This window comes from Simochromis diagramma, unplaced genomic scaffold, assembly GCF_900408965.1.
Source record: "Simochromis diagramma unplaced genomic scaffold, fSimDia1.1 OVJJ01000216.1, whole genome shotgun sequence".
NCBI classification, from domain to species: Eukaryota; Metazoa; Chordata; class Actinopteri; order Cichliformes; family Cichlidae; genus Simochromis; species Simochromis diagramma.
In genome coordinates this window covers 10,674,114-10,694,092 of record NW_024386883.1, presented here as the reverse complement: position 1 = coordinate 10,694,092, position 19,979 = coordinate 10,674,114, and the positions used below count along the sequence as shown (strand labels likewise).

Genomic DNA, 19,979 nt, shown 5'->3' with positions numbered 1-19,979 from the left:
AATCCATACCTCCATCCTCAGCCTCCAGGATTCCCTGGAGGTATTTGAAGGAGCCGGACTGTTTGGGTTCTGAGACAGGTTCCTCATAGTCCTGCAGCATCTTGTAGACGTCTGACTCCGTGTCAAATCCGTTACGGCTCACAGGAGACTGTATGGGAGGCTCTGGGCTGAAAGATTCAGTGAAACCGATATTCAGTATAACCCATTTTAAATTCAACCGTGACAAGACATGAAACATAAATTTATTTTAGTGATCCATCAAGACTGTAGACTATACATAAAAATAGGACATCGCCACCATGACGTCACCTACTGTTTTGTTGGCTTTTGTTTAGAAGCCCTCTGCTTGGCGTATTAGCATGATTTCTCTTTGAAACCAAACATAATGAGTGAGGTAAGGAATCGGATGAAAAAAAAACAAAAAAAAAAACAAGGATACTACACACTTATAATTTATTTATAAGTTATCCAATAATGAAATTATACCCTAATAATTTTTTTTTTTTGGAATGCAACATCAGAAGAGAATGTACAATAAAAAAATATAAAAAAACGAGCTGAAATAACTGATTGCTGTTTATTGAGGTGACAAATGAAGTGAGAAGTAGCATTTTTCTTGATTTTCCCCAGGCCACTACTGCTTTGGCTTAACTTTACAGATATGGAGATTCCATCTTCTAAATACCAGGATAAAAAAAACAAAAACAAAACAATAAGTATTCCCTAAAGGATAAAGTTGTGAATCCTGGGAATACTATATTTGTTTTTAAGCAGATGTCAAATATAGCCACTTCATATTTTTGTGATGTCAAAATGTGTTTTGGGACCAAGGGAGGAATAAAAGTTTCAGATGGCTGCAGCCATATGAGGTAAGGAGAAAGAGTAAGGAAGAACTACAGTATTTTTCTTTTCTAATTAAAACTGCATATATAGAGCGCATCGGTGCATCATTTTTTTGTATTTCTGTCTCAACGCATGAAGTCTTAATCAAAACAGCTTTGTATTATACTTCTGTTCCTTATGTCATCTATCAAATTATTCCCAGTGCTTCCCTTCATTTGGAAAAGTTTAAACATTCTAACTTCTGGAAGATGACTAGGACTGCTGACAGATGTGTGCAAGTCCAGACACACTTAAATACAAGTCTGTCTCCAGATGCCCTTTCAGGAGTCTGACTGTGTGTCTGAGAGAAAAAGCCTGAGCTGTCATGAAAGTGAGAGTGATTGAGAGAAAGCGAGAGCAGACAGAATTGTGTAATATGTGTGTAAGAGAAACTGACTGACAGCAGGCAACAAAGATAGTGTTAAAACACTTGAGTGCAACTTTGTGTGCGTATGTGGGGGCTGTGTCTAGGAGTGCTCAAAAGCATCTTCACTGGGAGACTGAACATGCACATTTATTGCCCACTTGAGGGGATAACAAGACAGCAAATGCCTTTTACAGTCCACAAGGCTATCTGTGCAGTTGTATCAAAAGACATCCAGAGTGTGTTTGTTTCTGTGTCTCTGTGTTAAGTGTCTGCACAGGGACCTGCGAGGAAACTGGTGAGGCTTTAATAATAGATAGGATGATTGTTTTTAGAAGCAGTGGAGGGAAAGGTAAAGCTATTTCCTTGTGTGATTTTCCCACAGATATAATGTGTGTAAAAAGGTCCATGAAAACTCATGAGGGGGATATTTTGAAATCTGATATAAACAGCTATTACATACACGTGGTTCATTGATTTCTTTTTTTTTTTTGTTAAGGTAAACACAACAACAAATTGGATTTCTAGCTAGCGAAGTAACCAGAAACTTGGGATAAGTGCACAAGATAAGTAAAAGAAAATGTTGTTGTATTATAATAATAGACTTTAAACTATATTTGAAGATTTTTTATTACTTATTTACTTATACTTATTGGATTTTAGAACATTCAGAATAAAAACTGGTGTTGCTTCTGCATTTCTTTTAAAGAGGAGGGTAAATATTTGAAAATAACAAGCGCTACAGTAACTGTAGATTAACCTGTCAAAAGTGCAAGTAAGGTGTGGCTGGATGCTTATGATTTACAGTCCTGGAAAGCAAACGGTATTGCTGTCTCACCTGTGTGTGGCACTGATGCTGAGACCTCCCATCTTGCTCGGCAGTGATCTGTCCCCATTGCTTCCATTGTGAGCATATAGTCCTGCAGGGTTGTTGTACTGAGAGTGCCCGGTTCCATTGCCATACCCATAGCTGTGTCCGTTGTTGGGTCTGGAGTGTCCGTTATTCAGGTTAGCGGGCTGAGGAACCTGAGGTGACTGGGGTTCAGCGGTATATGAAGGTTTACGGGTGTAACTGGCATATCCGCTAGTGATCGGACGAAAATTCTAAAACCAAGGAAAGAAAAGAGGAGACACGTTTACCAAACAGGAAGAGCAGATGCCAGCATCACAGGAAAACATGACAATTTTATGGTTGAAAATGTATGCAGTTACAGAGAAACTTTGATTCTTTGGTAAGTTTCCTACATTAAGGGAGAATTGCTAATGTAATAAGGAAGGAAAAAAGGATAATGAGCTATTATAGCTCATACAACATTATGTTCTGGTTCAGGAAATGAGAATAAAAAGAGAACATGAAAGAGAAAACAAACCCGGTGGTGTCCTGACTAGAAAACCACAAGTCGTCAGAGAGAAAATGAACAGTTGTTTGCGAATGAGGCTTTGCAGCAATGAGGTTTAAATGAAAAACTTTTTCCACTTCATTTGTGTTGTTCCCTGTTTAATACCAAGGCTTATTAAGAAGGAGCTTGCATTAGATTTCCTGCAGATGTTTCTGTCAAAACAGATTAACTTGTGTATTTTAAGTACTGCTTTTTGGCTACTTCTGTGAGCTGAAGCCTTCATGGTTGATGACAGAGCTGAGATACTGCAGAAGATTAAATTATTATCTTTCTGACATGCTGCAGCAGACTTTCTAGACTCTTGCCATATAATTTCTGTGTTCAACGTGTTTGGAAGAATGTGCCGGACTAATGCAGGGCAGATGCAGAGACAATTACAATCTACAATTACACCACTGTATGCGCAGTAAGTGTGTTTATGGCTGGGTCAACGCCCTTATCATGAATTTGCACCAACACAACACTGACAACAGTGAGACACTCTGTGTTTATCAGCACGCTTCAGTGATAACACCCACTGCCAGCTTGGCTCATCCATATCAGACAGTGAACGTTACAGATAAGGTTTTATTTCAACATTTGCAATGATGTCACCACTTCTCATGGTGTTTTAGTGCTTTGAATATGAGAGCTAAATAGCAAGCTTGAATTACTAAAGACGAGGCCCACGCATACGCATGAATTTAGACTATACACATTTCAGCTAAGAATAAACTGACTTGTTTACAAGTTAAGCAATGCACCAGTAAGGGAGACAGTCAGATTGTTGTTGACTGTGAGACACTAGAAGGAGTTTGAGTGCGTGCATGTGTGCAAGTGTATGTGTGGCTATGTCTGGCCTAGTTTAAAGGGCCTTAGCCACAGGTGGTGGAGGTTCACCGCCTCTGCAGACAGGACACCTGTCATTTCAACAGAAGGGTCCTGCTGGATGTCATCCTGTTCTCTGCCCTCGCCTGGACCACACACACGCACACACACGCACACACACACTTTAATTACTACTTCATAGCGCCTCTTCGACACCAACAACCCCACATCCTGGTCTTGGAAAAACACTTCGCCATTCCCTCCTGCAGTCAAGACTGATGACTTTCAAGAAATTTAAAACATCTCATCTGACTCCCCCAACAACCATGGACAATAAAGACAAATATAACTCTCACAGTAACTCTCTGGGCAAAGTGCTAGCAGATAGCCATTCATGGTAAAGTTGAGACAAGCAGACAGGAGATTCAGCACTCTTAGAAACCAAGAGCCAAACCCTCTTTGGTCAGGATGTCAGAAACACCCAGTTCTCTGCGGCTCTCTCTTCAAGCAAACGAGACAAGCCGAAGCCTGATTCTTACCACTGAGTGGAATAGCCAAACCAGATTCCAGTCGTTATCTTTAGCCCTGTTTGTACAGATGGGGGACTTCATGGGAATTTTATCAAAGTTACCCTCATTCGCCTTAGCTCAAACTAAAAGGTTCCTTCAGATCGTTGGTTGTCTGTCTATCCACAGTGGTCTAAAAAAACTGCGAAGAGGAGGCAAACTCCACATCAACTCCACATCAAGTGCTCAAACCCTAACCCTAACCGTAGACCAGTCCAATCCAGTAGGTAGAGATGACTGTCAACAGACAGGCGACAGTGCAAGTAAGCATGGAGAAGAGTCCTACACTTGTGCTCTTTACCATAATTTATTACTTAAATAATGTGGCTGCTGGTAAACAGTCAACTGAAAGCAAAGGGATTTCAAAACACAAAAAAGGCTAAACTTATGGTGAGCAAACCATTTTTACGAGGTCATCTGAGGAATGACCATGATATAGATAAACCCTTGTTGACACTCAACCAATCAGAAATGTACAGTGCTGAAAGCCCCATCATCATCCAAAAGGAATGGTGGTGCGGGGCTACAGTAATACACTTTCTCCAAAGGTTCTGTATTTCTGACAAAAATGAAGACTCCCTTGGAAAAAAAATTACTATTTGCAGTACTTACACTCAGTTCTATTTACAGTATGGCAAGAGAGAGGTCAGCTAAAAATATAGTCATAACACTGGTTTCGATGACTGTAAATATTGTTTAATGGTTTACAGTATCACACGGCTGCTCGAATCCCTTCCTTCCTTCCACTTTGACAGGTTTTCCTTTTAATTTCCAATGCAATGATTTACTGCCGGCTTTCTTTTTATTTCAACCCTTCGAGAACTTACTGTTCCTTAAGAACATACCAAGCGCTACAAAGGTGAAGTTCTTCAGAAGTCACTGTTGCTACATGTCTCTTTTTAGCACTCATTATTCATTTCTCATATTTATTCAGAGGCTAAATCTGTAGATAAAAATCAGAACAATAACTTTCAACAAGCAAGCTCATTCATGTAGGTGATTCAGGAAATTAAAAAAAAAACAAAAAAAAAACCCAAACAAAACACGTAAAGGAAAATCCCTGAGAGTGTATTACGTTACATGCCCCTGCAGTAGAATGACAGTAAAGGCATTACAGTTATGACACTAATGTGTACAAGTGAGATGCGGGGGACAGGTAACCACAAGTTAATGTATAACGTTATCTTTTCTATCAGAATGATATATATATATATTTTTAACTGACTTCAGATATCAATCTTGTCACAGATAAGTAATCTGTGCAGCACAAAACAACCTCTGGCCTAAGGACAAGAAATACTCAACTGCTTTTTCACATCTGAGAACGTAACAGGTTTTGGGAAGTACGACTGCAAATTCTGATAAAGCCAACTGAGTCAAAGTCGACAGATCTAATGTCCCGAAAAAAATGTGAATATGGAGTTAGCAAATATCTTTTAATTATCAGAAATTATCAGCAGTCGAGTTGCATGGTGTGTGCTTCGTGCACTGCATTTTGACACAAAATAACAATACTGGAGATTAAAAGAATCACCTTCTTCAAATGGTATCAGCCCATTAAAGACCCAGTGTCAGTCATCGCCACCCCTATAATTATCTTCAAATTAAGCACAGCACACCTAGTAATAGGCCAGAAGGTGTGTATAATCCATTCCAAACATTAATAAATAGGACAGATGAGATATATAATCTCTCATGCAGGTTGTGACTCTACCCTGGGGTCTCCTCCCAGTTGGGTGTGCCCAGAAAAACTCCAAAGGGAGGTGCCCAGGAGACATCTTAACAGATGCCCGAAACTCTTCACATCATGCAAATGTGTGGATTTAAAATGAGCTGGTTTTGTCCAGCTCAGTATCAAGCTAAGCTGTATAATTTCCAAGAGAATACTATCTCAGTGAAAAGGGGGATCAGAAACTTAAAACCAGTCCCACATGGGTCATAACATTTCCGCGGTGAAAAGAAATGAGTAAAACCAATGCCAAAGTTCTTAAAAAGTCTTGTTTAGTTAGATTTCTTTCTTGTCAGAAGCAAGTACAGATTTACCCATTTTCACCCTAACACCCTGTATGATATGGTCTGCTTCCTTTTGTTTCAAAGGGAACTGAACCACATACTCCAGCCATTCCTTTTGTCTTTTTTTTGTTCTCCTCATAACACTCTTTCCTCTCTGGTTGTGCACGTCTGTTCCACAGATATTTCCTTTGGATGGATGGTAGATTTATAAGGCTGCACATCTGGTACTTGCCTTATAAAAATGCCAGTTTGGTAACATTCAGAACCTTTTAGTGCTTTCATGTTGCTCTAAAAGTATAGTGCCTTGATTTTATTTTTATTACAAATATCAGATTTAAGCCAACTTCCCCATTACAGCGATTTATTCTTCTATTTCAAAGGTGTACTAGAGGTTTAATGGAGATTTTGCCTTAAAGTGATAGCTGCATTAATCTTCTGAATGCCTAATCACCCCAGTTCTGCTCATTCTCCATTCTTGCTTTTCAAATATAGTCATAACACTTTAAAATTAATATGAGCAACTTTCTTCTTCATCTTTAGACCTCAACAACATACATTTACTGAATGAAATCTTTCTCTCTTGAGAGTAGCCACACTTTCTCCTAAGGCTTGACTACATTCCTCTTGCCTAAGAGGAAGAGAAATCACAGGAACACAGAATGCAGATAAGGAACCAATAGCAGTAACTATTTGTAAGAACCAATATCATCTATCGCTGTATGCTCATAAATTTAGGGTCCCATCTGATTTTACTGACCTGTTTTTCAGTGGTAACCAAGCATGGCTAATGCTTCAGGAAGGCTGGCCATGTAAGAGCATATGTGCCAAAAAAGTAAAGAAAGCATAAAGATGGAACACTGCTGGGTTCTGCTATTTGTTACTGCTATTAAAAGTTACTGTGATTAATAAGAAACTGAATGGGAGAGGATAGAGGTTTTACCTCCTGTCCCAACTATATATTAGCTAGAAAGTGGTAGACACACGAGAGGGGGATGGGTCGAGGAAGAGAAAAAGGTTGTGGGCCTTAATTGAAATCATATGTCTTTAACTGAGGGCCGAGGCCAGTCACACATGCTCAAATTCCTGATAATACACACACACACACACACACACACACACACACACACACACACACACACACACACACACACACACGCGTACTGCTTCCCTCCTGCAAGGTTTAATCCCCCTGGACATTTAAAATTAAGCTTTTCACATGGCGCTCTGCACCACTAGTCAGACACAAACCAGCCCTTTAATGGCTCCCTTGTCCTGGTTGTGGGTGCCTCACTGGGAGGGGAGGAAGGCAAGCCCAAGAGGAGGTATCAGGGAGCAGGAGGTGAGTGGGAGAAAGATTTTAAAAGATGGTGGAATGTAAGGCTCTAATCACAAAAATGTGATTTATTTATTTATTTTTTTACCAATTTTGTGCTATTAAATTAAACTATTGAGATAATGTCATGTCCACGTTAACTTCTGTGCAGTGCACACTGGGTTGAAATTAAATTTGTTATGAAGTAGCTATCTTTAGCATTGTAATGCAACACAGAAATATCAGCTTATTTCAAATGTGAGCATTTAGGGGAACATTACTATTTGGTTTGGAATAAGATTATCTCGTAGAGAAAGTCAAATGATTTAAGTAAGGAAACTAACTTTGTTGCGTAACGCGCAGGCAGCTGTGAAGGCAGTAAGCTGTAAGAGACTTGTTCCATACAACAAAATGCTTTACAGAAGATATACTTGGTTTGTTTTTTGTTTTCTTTTTTTTTTTTTTTTTTTTTTTTTTTTTTAAATCATTAAAACAGTTGATGTTATTTTAAAAGATATTATTTTTGGACTTCATATGATCACATGATCAAATTAATTAAAAAAAAAAAAAAAAAAAAAAAAAAAAAAAAGGACCAACAGGTTTATCACTGTTGATTGTTTTGCTCGTTTTGGTTGCCATTTGGAGTTTAGTACTTTTCATGGCTAACTAATTACAGATCAAAGTTCATCAAATGACCTCAATATAAAAGCTACATACTTATCCTGATATCAGTTTGAGGCCTTGAAAAAGCAGCAGAAAATTTAAAAAAAAATAAAAATAAACACACAGGTATGTTGCTCTATTCCCTGACAAAGTTGATACAGTTTCAATTTTCCAAATATGAATGAGCCCAGACTCCTGCAGTCTCTCTGGACCATAAGCAAAGAGGGCTTAACGACTTCACTCCCTCAATATGATGGCAGCCAAGCGGGGCAGGAAAGGCTCCATTAAGAAAACCTGGAGACTGATTTGACATTTCTGGGGATGACTGGTTGATTAGTGAACATAAACAACCAAATAGGTGGGGTCACAGGTCTGACATCTAAAATGCCTGTGGAGCTGCTAAAATGACTTTCTCTTAATGCTTTACTGGTCTGCTGATCTGAGTTTTCCCGACAGGGGATCAAGTAAAACCTGACCCATTCAACATGCTTTGGTAACTCATGAGAATAGCTGAAATCAAGTAATAACTCCATGTTGTTAAAACACAATCAGAATGTTTATGCGGTAAATGCCAATCTACTTTGTGTTAACAAAATATATCAATCTAGTAGCTCACCATCTGTTTTACCCGAGTACAAATGTGAAGAGTTTAACATTTAAACTATATTTGGGTTTTTAAAAAGGCAAATTGTTCTTAATGCTTCTTAATTGGAGAACAGTAGCCTTGTGCCATTCATTAGGAAAAAAAAAATATTCATATACTTTTGTTTTAAGAGTAAAATCAGATCCAAACCAAGAAGGAATTAGTCATGCAAGGTCTCTGTCAGCCACTGTTAATGTTAACTTGGAGACTTCAATTTCAGCTGCCAGCTCCTGGGCTGAGACTGGAAGCTCGAGTGACGTGTGATCCAGACCTCTCAGCTTCCGCATTGTGGAGCCTCATTCTTTCCACAGGGCCACAGCACTCAGCCACAATAGCTATCGCTATAATAATAGGCCAGTTGCCATGAATGGCATTTACATACTGCCCTGCCAAATAATACTGTTAGACGAACATTGAGTGCGAGCCATTCCCACCTACTTGAAGCTGCCACTGTGTAATTTAAGGCATGGAATTTTGAAAACCCAAAATGTCAGTAACCCATGGTATTGCATTACTCCTCCACTAAACCATTCCAACAGTAAAACTGACAATCAAGTGCTAAAATTCAGACGTAAGGTTAGATAACCATTTACAAGAGGCATTTTTTCTTTTGGAAAAGGTGATTGAATTTTTGTATGCAAAGCTGTTATTATATTGCTTTTACATCAAATTTGGCTTCATTAATTATCTTACTTGCCATCAAATCAAATTGTCTTCAGTTCAGTTGGATTAAAAGTAAAGCTGGGCTTGAGCCAGACAATAAATACCTGCACTACTGAAGATACATTGGATATTGGATGGACTGTTTACTCTGAATTCAGGTGTTTTTAGTCCAATTGCCACAGGTGGACAAAATAAAGTCTCCAGCTATGCAGTCTGCCTGTACAAACACATGTGAAATATGGGTCGTTCTTAAGAGGTCGCTGATTTTAAGCGGATGCCATCATTGCAACCAGTTTGTGAAATTTCTTCTCTCCTAGATATTTCACGATCAGCTGTAAATGGTACCATTGCAAAGTGGAAGCATTTAGCAACCACAGCAACTCAGCCACGAAATGGCAGCCCACATAAAGTTACAGAGCGTGGTCGCCAAGTGCTGAGACAGATGGTGCATAAAAGTCGCCAACTCTCCGCTGACTCATTAACTGCAGGGTTCAAAATCTCCTCTGGCATTAACATCAGCACCAATGCCATGCTCCAGGAGCTTCATGGTACAGGTTTCCATGGTCGAGCACCTCCTCTGGCTGCAATGTGTCGCAATATTTATTTTAGATTTATAGTGGGGTTTTTTTGTCTTTATTTAATAGTTCAGGAGTGAAGACTAGACAGGAGGCTGGACTCAAACCTAAGTGCTCAATTTTAGCCACAGGGCATATGGGTGCCTGCTCAAACAGTGAGCTAAATTGGTGCCCTGTACCCGAGTACTTTTGTACATGAAGAAGAAATAATCAAAGTGGTTCTGGGCTATCAAGATCTGGGGCAGGAAATAATGTTAATTAGAGATTTATGGGTTTCTGACAAGAAAAAAAAGATGCTATAAGACATCTTGGCTAAAGTGCTGTTAGGCTTTTGATAGTGAGGGTATAGGGTATAAAATATCTGGCACTTAGTTAGCTTTTAGAATTGAAGAAGCCTCTTGGATGAGAAGTGAAATATTGTAAAGCACTTAAGACTACCTTGACATGGAGGACTGAGATTCTTCTGGCACCTTGAAGATGAATTAAAAAGATATTTTTTATTACTTTTTCCATGTATGGAGCTTGATTTGTATCCAGATTATTATATTAATCCTTTTGTTTTTGCATGAAATTTGGAAGTTGTGCCAAATATCTGATTATAGTTCACTAACCTTCACAGAACTGTACAGTAAAAGCTTGGGTAAAAACTGGTTGTCATAGTTACTCGTGTTATTTCTTCTGTTATGACAGTTACCTCATCACTGCTTTATCTTTCTCTCCACTCTTTATCACAATCATTTCTATTTCAGGAAGTTGTGTATGGTATCCGGTAGTTTGTAGACACTCTTGCAAAGACATGAGCACTCCCTGAAAACACTCCCTTGTCCCACTGAAACTAGTAAAAGAAACCCTCCAAAATTCCCAAAACAGTCCCATCATACAACAGTATTAAGTCATATGCTTGCTTAGCGCATATCCAAAAATACATCATTTGCACACCGACTTTTATGACAATCTCCCGTGTTCCCAAGGTGAAAGGAAACACTTCATTCCTTCCATGTGTCACTTCCTGCTCAGCAGAAAATTCCCACTGGTGGGACTGGAATTTCCAACAAAGCCAGTTGGTCAAGGAGTTCATGAATAAAAAGGAAAATGTTCAATTTCAAAAGGCCTGAAGGATGCCATCACTGGATTTGGTGAACTTAACTGGGTTAAAGTTATAGCCCTTCTTTTGAAACATTCTTAGTTAACTGAGGTATGTGGCGATTTTTCTTTTTTTTTTTATTACAATATGTGAGTCTAAATGTTCTTCTTTGGTTTCATTTCTCACCCCAAAACATACTGCTTCAGCATAAAATATGCTGCAAGTTAAGTGTCATGCTGTAAGGTAGGTTTTGAATGATGGATTCACTGCTTCAAGCCTTAAGCAACACAATCAGAAACAGTGACTTTCAGCTTGCTGTCCACACTAGCTCAAGCATCACGTCACACAAGCTGGATCTGTCAGGACAGAAAGCGTGGTATATACACTGTTTCTAAAGTATCTGATGAACAATCAGCAATGTCACGTGGGCAAACTGAATCAGAATACAGAAAGAAGGAAACAAAGAAAGAGTGAGTTCTTTATGTGACTCTAGGGAGTGGATGTTTCCTCTTGTAAAGCACAGAAGGTTCCACCTGAGCGTGACAATAACGTGGCCCTCACTTGGAGGTTTCCAGCTGTCCGCGTTTACTTCATAAAATGAGATGCCAGAGAACATTTTTAGACTTCAGTAAGGAAGAAAAGAAGGACTGGAAAAGATGTAAAGAGAGATGGAGAGAAGAGATAAACAGAGAGAAAAAGCATGAGGAAGACAGATTTGCCGCTCTCATATTACCCTCACGCAAAGCCCTCCTGTCATACATGTCTGTGTTTGTAGAAATTCCTGTAGCTGTTGGTTCCTCTCACTCCAACTTCGTATTTTCTTATTTTAATCATAGCAAGACCTGAGCTAATAGCCACACTGTTAAAAGGTTGCCATAGAGTTCTACCTGTGGTGCTGAAAACATGAAATTTGATCTGTTATGAATTTAAATGTACAACAAGCCACAATCTCTGGTTAGTTTTTCGGATATACAAAATAACAGAATGTAGACACAAGGACAATATGGACCTAATGCTTTTCTAAGATATCTTAAAGCCTCAGGTGGTAGAGCAGGTCATCCACTGATCGGAAGGTTGGTGGTTCGATTCCTGGCTTCCCCTAGTCTACATGCCAAATATCCTTGGGCAAGATACTAACCCCAAATTGCTCTCAGATGCATCCATCGGAGTATGAATGTGCGTGAATGTTAGCTATGAAGCACTTAGAAAGATGCGCTTGTGCGAATGGGTGTGAATGGGTGAATGCACAAGTTGTGTAAAGCGCTTTGAGTGCTCAGATGAGTAGAAAAGCGCTATATAAGAACCAGTCCATTTACCATTTACCATATTAGGCTGTGCTTTCAAACATCAGCCAACTTTTTCTGAAGCCAGTATGACTTGCTCTGATTCAGCTGGATGACTTCTTTCCTTTGCAGTATCAAGCATTGCAGCATCATTTTTCCATGTGGGAGTTTTCTTTTTGAACTTTTGTATCCTGCATGGGAGTGCTTTGATTCAGTATTGAGTTTTTATTTGGTTAGATTAAGGCATTAAAACTACTTGCTTCAGTTGAATATAATGGTTTGGATTAAAAGCTATGACACTTTGAGTAGGAGGGTGCGCTCCAACGTGATGTCAGGGAGGGTCTGACTAACACCATACATATAAAACCTTCTGAGTTGCCTTATCTCAGATCTTTCAAGATGGATGGAAGTAAAGTGGAAAATTGTTCTTTGGTGACAAATTAAAATCAACAATTAAAATGTTAGAAAAATCAGCGTATCCGTGCAGTTCTAAAGCCTCATTCATGATGGTATGGAGGTGCATGATCACACATGAAATGAGGCAATTTGCACATTTGTGAAAGCACATATGGCATAGGGCAACATGTGCTGCCATTCAGGCAACATCTTCAAGGAAAGACTGCTTATTCGAGCAAGAGAATGCCAAACCAAATTCTGGGTGTATTCCAACAATGTGGCTCATTAGTAAAACAGTCTGGGCGTTTCATTGGCCTGCCTGCAGTCCAGAACGGTCACTCACCGAAAACATTTAACGCATTAGGAAATGTAACTGAGAAATTATTTAATTAGATTTTAGGTTAGATTTACCAAGCAAACCAACCTTTTGGAAAGTCTATTTCCAATAAACTATCAAAATCCTAGATAAAGAAATTAGAATAGAACCAAAACCCAAGCTGATAAATTGCATCCGTAACTACTGGCTCTTACCCCAAAAACAACACTTTTTTGTAATATACGAGACACTCCATCATGAGGGGGCAGATAGATTTCACTTCGGCTCTTTGTAATCCTGTCCCACCCTTTTAAGCACGGATATGCTGCCACAACGAGGGCTGAGACAGATCAATCGCAACTCCATAACTACAACAACACAATACTTGACGAATGGACATCTCTCACATATCCGAAGCACAATATTCCCATTGTCTGTCTGCCTCAGTCACACAATATCCATACTCACAGCTTATGTGCACACACACACACACACACACACACACACACACACACACACTCTTCCTGTTTCCTCCATGCTCAGAAACCTGCTAGCCTGCCAGCAATGGAAAACTTGGAAAAGATCATCTGCTAGAGTTCATCATGCCTTGAATGTCCTTTTGGCAGCTCATACATTTGGAGAACAATCAAGATACTATTTCAAAACTATTCCAGTGAACAGTGGGATGCATTATCTCATTTATAATCATGTGAATGATAGCACACATGCAATTTCAAGATTGATTGTTGTGCCTGTTTCCATGGATTCTGTCACCGAGGAGAATTGCGTCTCACACCCAGGAAACTGTACTTCAAAGTCATGATGCAGTTATAGCCATCGCTCTGGTTGGCAGCGTGACAAATTCAACGAGAAACCTGACTGCATCCCACCTCATGTGAATTCAAATCTTAAGAAATGCATATGACTTGTGCTTGGGGAAATCCACTGTAAACAGTGGTTACCTGTGAGTCGGGCTCCATGTAAGGGCTTGTCTTGCCATCTTCACTAACTGTTGGTGACCACACTCTGTCTCCCGATCCTGATCTGAAAGACAATACCCATGAGAGAGAGAAAAAAAGAGAGTCTCAGATAAATCCAATGCCATCTGACACCCAAGCTGAAGCAATGATTTCTGCTGAGAGTATGGATTTTTCTTTGCTGACATCTTTTTATTTTTTCCCCTAAGGAACCTATAAAGTATTTGTGAATGTCTGAAAATGAACCCAGAAAAATGAAAGTAGTCTGTATGCTCTAATCGTTTTAGAATTGATGTAAGATGGGAAAGATGTCAGCTTTAGGATCATGCAAAATCCCATAACTGTTACTGAATATTAGTAGTGCAAGATGCCTCTGTGCCAAAACACTCACAGTACTCAAGGTAAAGTCTGAGCATGAACATGCATGTATATGTGGATTTCTATGTATAGTTGGCAGCTTTCACATTTTTAATGGGATGAAGCTACTTTCCTCCCACTGATACCAAGATAATGTCATCATCATCATTATATCATAAATCCACTGTTTGAACTATCACTGGAAGAGCACATTGTATCTTGGGCTGTGGATTTGTCATAAGTAGTGATAGCTGAATTACTGGAATCTGAGGCTTACCCCTCTCATGTTTAGATTGTCAGTAATTGACTCCAGTTGCATATTCTTACATAAAAGTAAAAGGACTTACTGTCTGACAGCAATGATAAAACACATTACTTATAGCACTGCTGAATGAGCCTCTATGAAAGCACACGGTAAGCAGGGGCACAGAGCAATTTTTCTTTTTTGAAAGACCCAAAATAAAATACTCTGGTGAAAATAAGGGCGTGTAACTTATCTTTCCAGCTGATAAACTGGTGCTATTCATTTCCAACGGCATTAGTAATGGTTCACTAGGAATGCTATTTAACTTTCAAGTTTCACATTCAACTAGAGGAAGTTTTCCGGTCACATAAAAGAATCAAGGGGAATTCTTTGGTTCATCTGGCTTTTGTTGCTATAGTGTTGGCCGTCAAGTGGGAAAACATCCCACCTCCAAAGCAGTAACACCCGGACAAGACGCTGAAGGACAGCAGTGTGTGTGTGTGTGTGTGTCTCTGTGTGTGTGTGTGTGTGCTTTTCTTCACTTTCCTATTCATCTGCAAAGACATAAAAACCATTAACAGAAGTAGTGCGAGTGCATGAATGCATTGTTGACCCCCACATGGGGGAGGGTTGACGTCTAAAGAGGTGAGGTCATTGGGCTGGCAGCTGGCACATCATTGTATGAGCTGAGCCAGTGCTTCAGATATGAACCATGGAGGTGTTGCTATCAAGGACGCTCTTATGAGGCGCCGAGTGTCTGCAGATGGACAAGCGCTACTGCGTAGGATGAACCCTGCACCCCCCCTCCTCCACCAATTCCTCCACGTTTCAGAAATTGAAAGCCTTCATGTATCCAGAATGTTTGGTTGCGATGGCTACCATACAAACACCCTATTGAAAGGAGTTCAGTCTGAAGTGGCCTATTTAAATTGGTATTTGGTGAAAACCAAAGACAAGGAATTTACCGAACATCCATCTTAACAGTTTTGAATGCAGAGGCGTAAGTGGAAAGTATGAGAGGCAGACAGTGGTCATTATACTAGAGGTCACTCTGAAGAGGGATGTCAAAATCATGTAACCATCTAGTTAAAAAATATGCACTGCACTTGAAACAAAACTGTGCCACAGCTGTCGTTTTGTCTTCTGAAAACAATTTTGGCAATGTCAAATGTATGTTATGTAATATAAAAAATAGCCACACAATCTGTTGCAAACAAGTGTGATGTGATGAGGACACCCAGATTACCCAAGGCCATGAGGATCCTACATCCAAAAAACTTCTGCTAAGCATTCATTAATTAGTCGATTGTCTCTCTAACTCTAACTTTCCACTTGATTGTGCGCATGCGTCTGTCTGATCCAGGCCTGGATAGTAAAATGTGTCTGGAAATATTCTTTGAAATAAACTCATCGTCACAACAGCACCATGATGTCAAAGCATAGGGGTGAATACTCCTACCTCTAATATATCAACTTCAATACAAAGGCAAAGAATTTTTTAGATCCCATGGATTTATTTTCATAGGATTAGAATTTAAAAAGAAAACATGAAACAAAAAATCCCCCTAAAAATGAAGATTTAGATGTTAGATAAAAAATTCATGATAAAAAGAGATAAAAGTGAAAGAGAAAAAAAAAAATGAAAGAAAGGCGGAAATGGAAACACACAGAAACCAGAACATCAAAAAAAAAAAAAAAAAAAAAAAGTCATCACAATGATTTTCCTATTCTTTCCTATGATCATATTTTCCCTTGCCTGACCTCCCCCTGCCAGGTTTAATTTCCTGATTGGAGAGATCTGGATCTTGGAACAGCAGATGAGTTTACTTTGGCTGCACATGACCACAATGTTCAAAAAGGAGCATGGGGCAGACGGCTGCAAACCCTCAAATTAAGACGGGGCTGATAACTGATCATTTCAGGGTTCACTTAGAGTCTTACTCCATTATCAAAGCCATCTGAAAAAGGACAATTTTAAGTTGTTTTGGTCATCACTGGACCTGCCCGTATGTCCTTTTTCTGTGCAAGGACTTAAGTGGGGGTTGTTTCTGTAGCATTTAAGACGAGGCAATAACTGTCTAAAGTGCAGCTTTAGAGGTCTCATTGGCAGATCTCAAAGGGACACTTCAAAAAAAAAAAAAAAAAAATCTCCATCTGTGCACCGACAAGATCAATGGAAGAGAGGGAAAGGGAGGAACAATCGTCCCTTCGACCTCTTGTGCAACACAGTCTCCCAAACTCCACTGATGTTACAGTTGTAACCACAAAAAAGGAGACCTTTGGAGAGTGTGAGAGGAATGATGAGATGAAGAAACAGGAGAAAACAGCCCTGGTAGTGGAGGGGTGTAGACAAGTTGGTTCCTTTGGAGGTTTCTTTTTGTTTTTGTCCCTGCTGGAGTCCTGTGCTCCTTTGGTCCCATGCAGCCTTGTGCATAATTCTTCATCTGTGAATCACGGGTCATTAAGTCAAAGTGAGAAGCAAGAGGCAAATTCTACACCAAAGGGACCTCACTCTCTGGCTTTTCTCTGCCTGATTTCTCTGTTTGAATTCAAATCCTCTTTCTTGTTTTGGTTTTACTCTTCAGATCATGATCAGAATTACATATACACACATATATACATATGTATATATATATACATATATATACACACACACACATACACATATATACACACACACACACATATATACACACACATATATACACACACACACATACACATATATACACACACACACACATATATACACACACATATATACACACACACATATATATATATATATATATATATATATATATATATATATATATATATACACACACACACACACATCTAATTGCATCTGTAGGGCTGAGATATGCACTCATACTACATGCGTTACCCATCTTATTCCCCTAATCATAGCCTTATAGAACACCATTGCATGTCTAACCACACCCAAAAGCATCAAAGCATGAGTGGAAGTCATTGATGGTGCATGTCTAGTGTGCCTGTAAGCTTTTAAAAACCCAGTAAGTGAATCCTGGACCTATTTAATCAACCATCACTCGCTACAACTCTTTTTCTGACAAGTGTATGCAAACCAAAGTATTGACAAGATTAAAAAAACCTTTGTAACTTGGCCCTGGAATTTTCTGGAGCTATGTCAATAAAAAGAAGATCAACAGAATGTATTTATGATTCTCTGTATAAAGTATTTTCTCAGTAACCAGGATATTTTTCTTTCAGCTGGTGCTGCAACTTTTCTGTCACAAGTGAAACTGAATTGACCACAATTGTTGGAAGTGGAAGCCAAACCCCAGAGATGAACGAGCTGAAACTATATACACATTTGGAAATGCTGCTTTTATGTTATTTGGAAGAACTGACTTTTAAAGGTCTAAACCATCAGTGGTGCAACTTTTCTTTGCACCTGGACCTATTTCTAACACTGACAGTTCAAAATAAGTGCAACAGGCCATATATATTTCAGATGTTTTACAATAGCAAAACAAGACAGTCAGAATTACACATGCAGCCCAGGAATCATGACTCATTTTTCAGCACATTTAACTTGCCATCCCAGCACGACTCTTTCCGAATAGCCTGACCAATAGTGGAAAACACAAATCCCAACCACCATCATCTGTTTCCCAGGCATCTGAAGAGAAAGTGTTCTCTCCAATAAGCTCTGGCAAAAAAGAGGAAAACTGCAGGGAGAAGAAGGCTCGGTGGAAGCGACAGAGAAGGAAAAACCAAAGTGAAAAAATAAAAATAAAAGTGGTTTAGTTGAATGGGATTTAGGTTTGGAGAGGGAGATAACAGCATGGTAACAAGAGGTCATGGACAAGGATGGTAAGACGTGGAGAGGTTAGAAGAAGAATGAGCATGATTTTCTCATGCTCATTTTTCCAGGAGAAGCTTTCTTCCACAGCTGGTTCATGTATTCGCAGATTCTATTTATGTCTGGTCAAAGCAGACATGACAAACTCCAAAATGGGCCTCATGAGTCAGCCAGGTCCTCTGACGTTACATGAACTTGGACACTGCGTGTCTGTGGAGGCGATATAAGCCATTTTTCCTCTACCCTGAGATGACACGACTCCATATGAACACAAGGAACTGAGAAAAACTTGCAAGGGTGTTTTGCCTCACAGCAGAGCGTTGACAGGCCTGCTGGAAAATGGAAAGCTGTGTGTAAGTGTTGACCTCGAATTACCTTCCTTGCTTCCTCGTCCACGTATTACCTTTTTTTAAATTCCTAATTTTCCCTCTGTTCTTTTTTCTTCTCACCACTTTGTCCATTTCATTCAATCTCAATAATCTTTCCTCCTGTTTAACTGATAGTTCTTCCAATATGATGCCAGAAATACACACAAGAGCACACATTCATTTTAGGCTACATTCCAATGCAGTGTAATTCTTTTCTTCAGTGGGTAGATGGCTCAAAACATCTCAGTAAAATATTGCAGTGATGTAATAAATGTGGACACATCCAGAATATGGGAGGTGAATGAAAGTTTTGATAAGTATGAAAATTATGTAAAACATTCGCTTGCTACAGCCTTCATGGCAATCATCTTGATGCAGCTCGACAACAGTGAGAGATTTGTCTGAGCCGGTGCTTTCCACCACCATCCAGACAAAGTAAGGTCTGGGTTTAAATCTGCCACTTTAAAACATTAATCTTGTATGCTCGAAAGTTACACTTAACCAGTAGCCATTTTAAGGAGTCTCTTACAAGAATTCTTTAAGAATGAGAAACTAAGTAACTAGTACCATGAACCAAGTGCATATTTATGACATGAGCAGGTTTGACCAAACTGTAGTACTTGACACCCTTGGAATATACAGACAAGCAGCCATAAGTGAAACTCTTTTGAAATTAATTTTTATGCATATATTAAAATCTACATAAAATTTTGTTTTTTTTAAGAACACATCCTTTCTAAGAGAACAGAGCTGCAGCACCCACTTGCTGTATGAAGAGAAAATAATGTAGACTATGCCAGTAAAACCACAGTAAAACCACAGTGAAGCACGGTTAAACCTGTTAACATGCAAGAGTTGATGATTTAGCCCAAAGAAACTGATAAATATATCAGTGCTGAAAGGCTAAAACACAACTAAGCTATAAAATTTGCATGGCTTGCTTTTATTTGTCAAGATTTTCAACTGAAACCCCCCTTCAAGTTGGATTTCCAACTTGGAAAGTCAGAGTAACCTCAGCAATCCCGTCTTAACAATCGAAAGTGGCAGCTGTGAACATAAATCATCACAAAACTGTCAAACTTTTCATCAGTATTGCCAGTATTGCATATTTGTGATTCGCTAAACAAGCTATATGCAATGCACTGACCAGGTTCTAGCCATGAACATGCTACATTTGTGTGCAAAAAAAAAAACAAAAAAACATTGTGCTGTATTGCTAGTGATATATGAATGGTTC

At 39.2% G+C, this 19,979-nt stretch overlaps 1 protein-coding gene across 1 annotated transcript in view; it reads right to left on the bottom strand.

Moving 5' to 3' along the window:
• The window catches only part of pdlim4 (PDZ and LIM domain 4), a 45,835-nt gene that overhangs the window by 10,354 nt on the left and 15,502 nt on the right, over nucleotides 1-19,979 (bottom strand). Inside the window, exons 3-5 of the mRNA XM_040032233.1 lie at nucleotides 13,930-14,011; nucleotides 2,085-2,350; nucleotides 10-167 (exon numbers count right to left, since the gene is read on the bottom strand). Coding sequence (XP_039888167.1) covers nucleotides 10-167; nucleotides 2,085-2,350; nucleotides 13,930-14,011 — 506 coding nt within the window. The remainder of the gene's footprint in view (nucleotides 1-9; nucleotides 168-2,084; nucleotides 2,351-13,929; nucleotides 14,012-19,979) is intronic.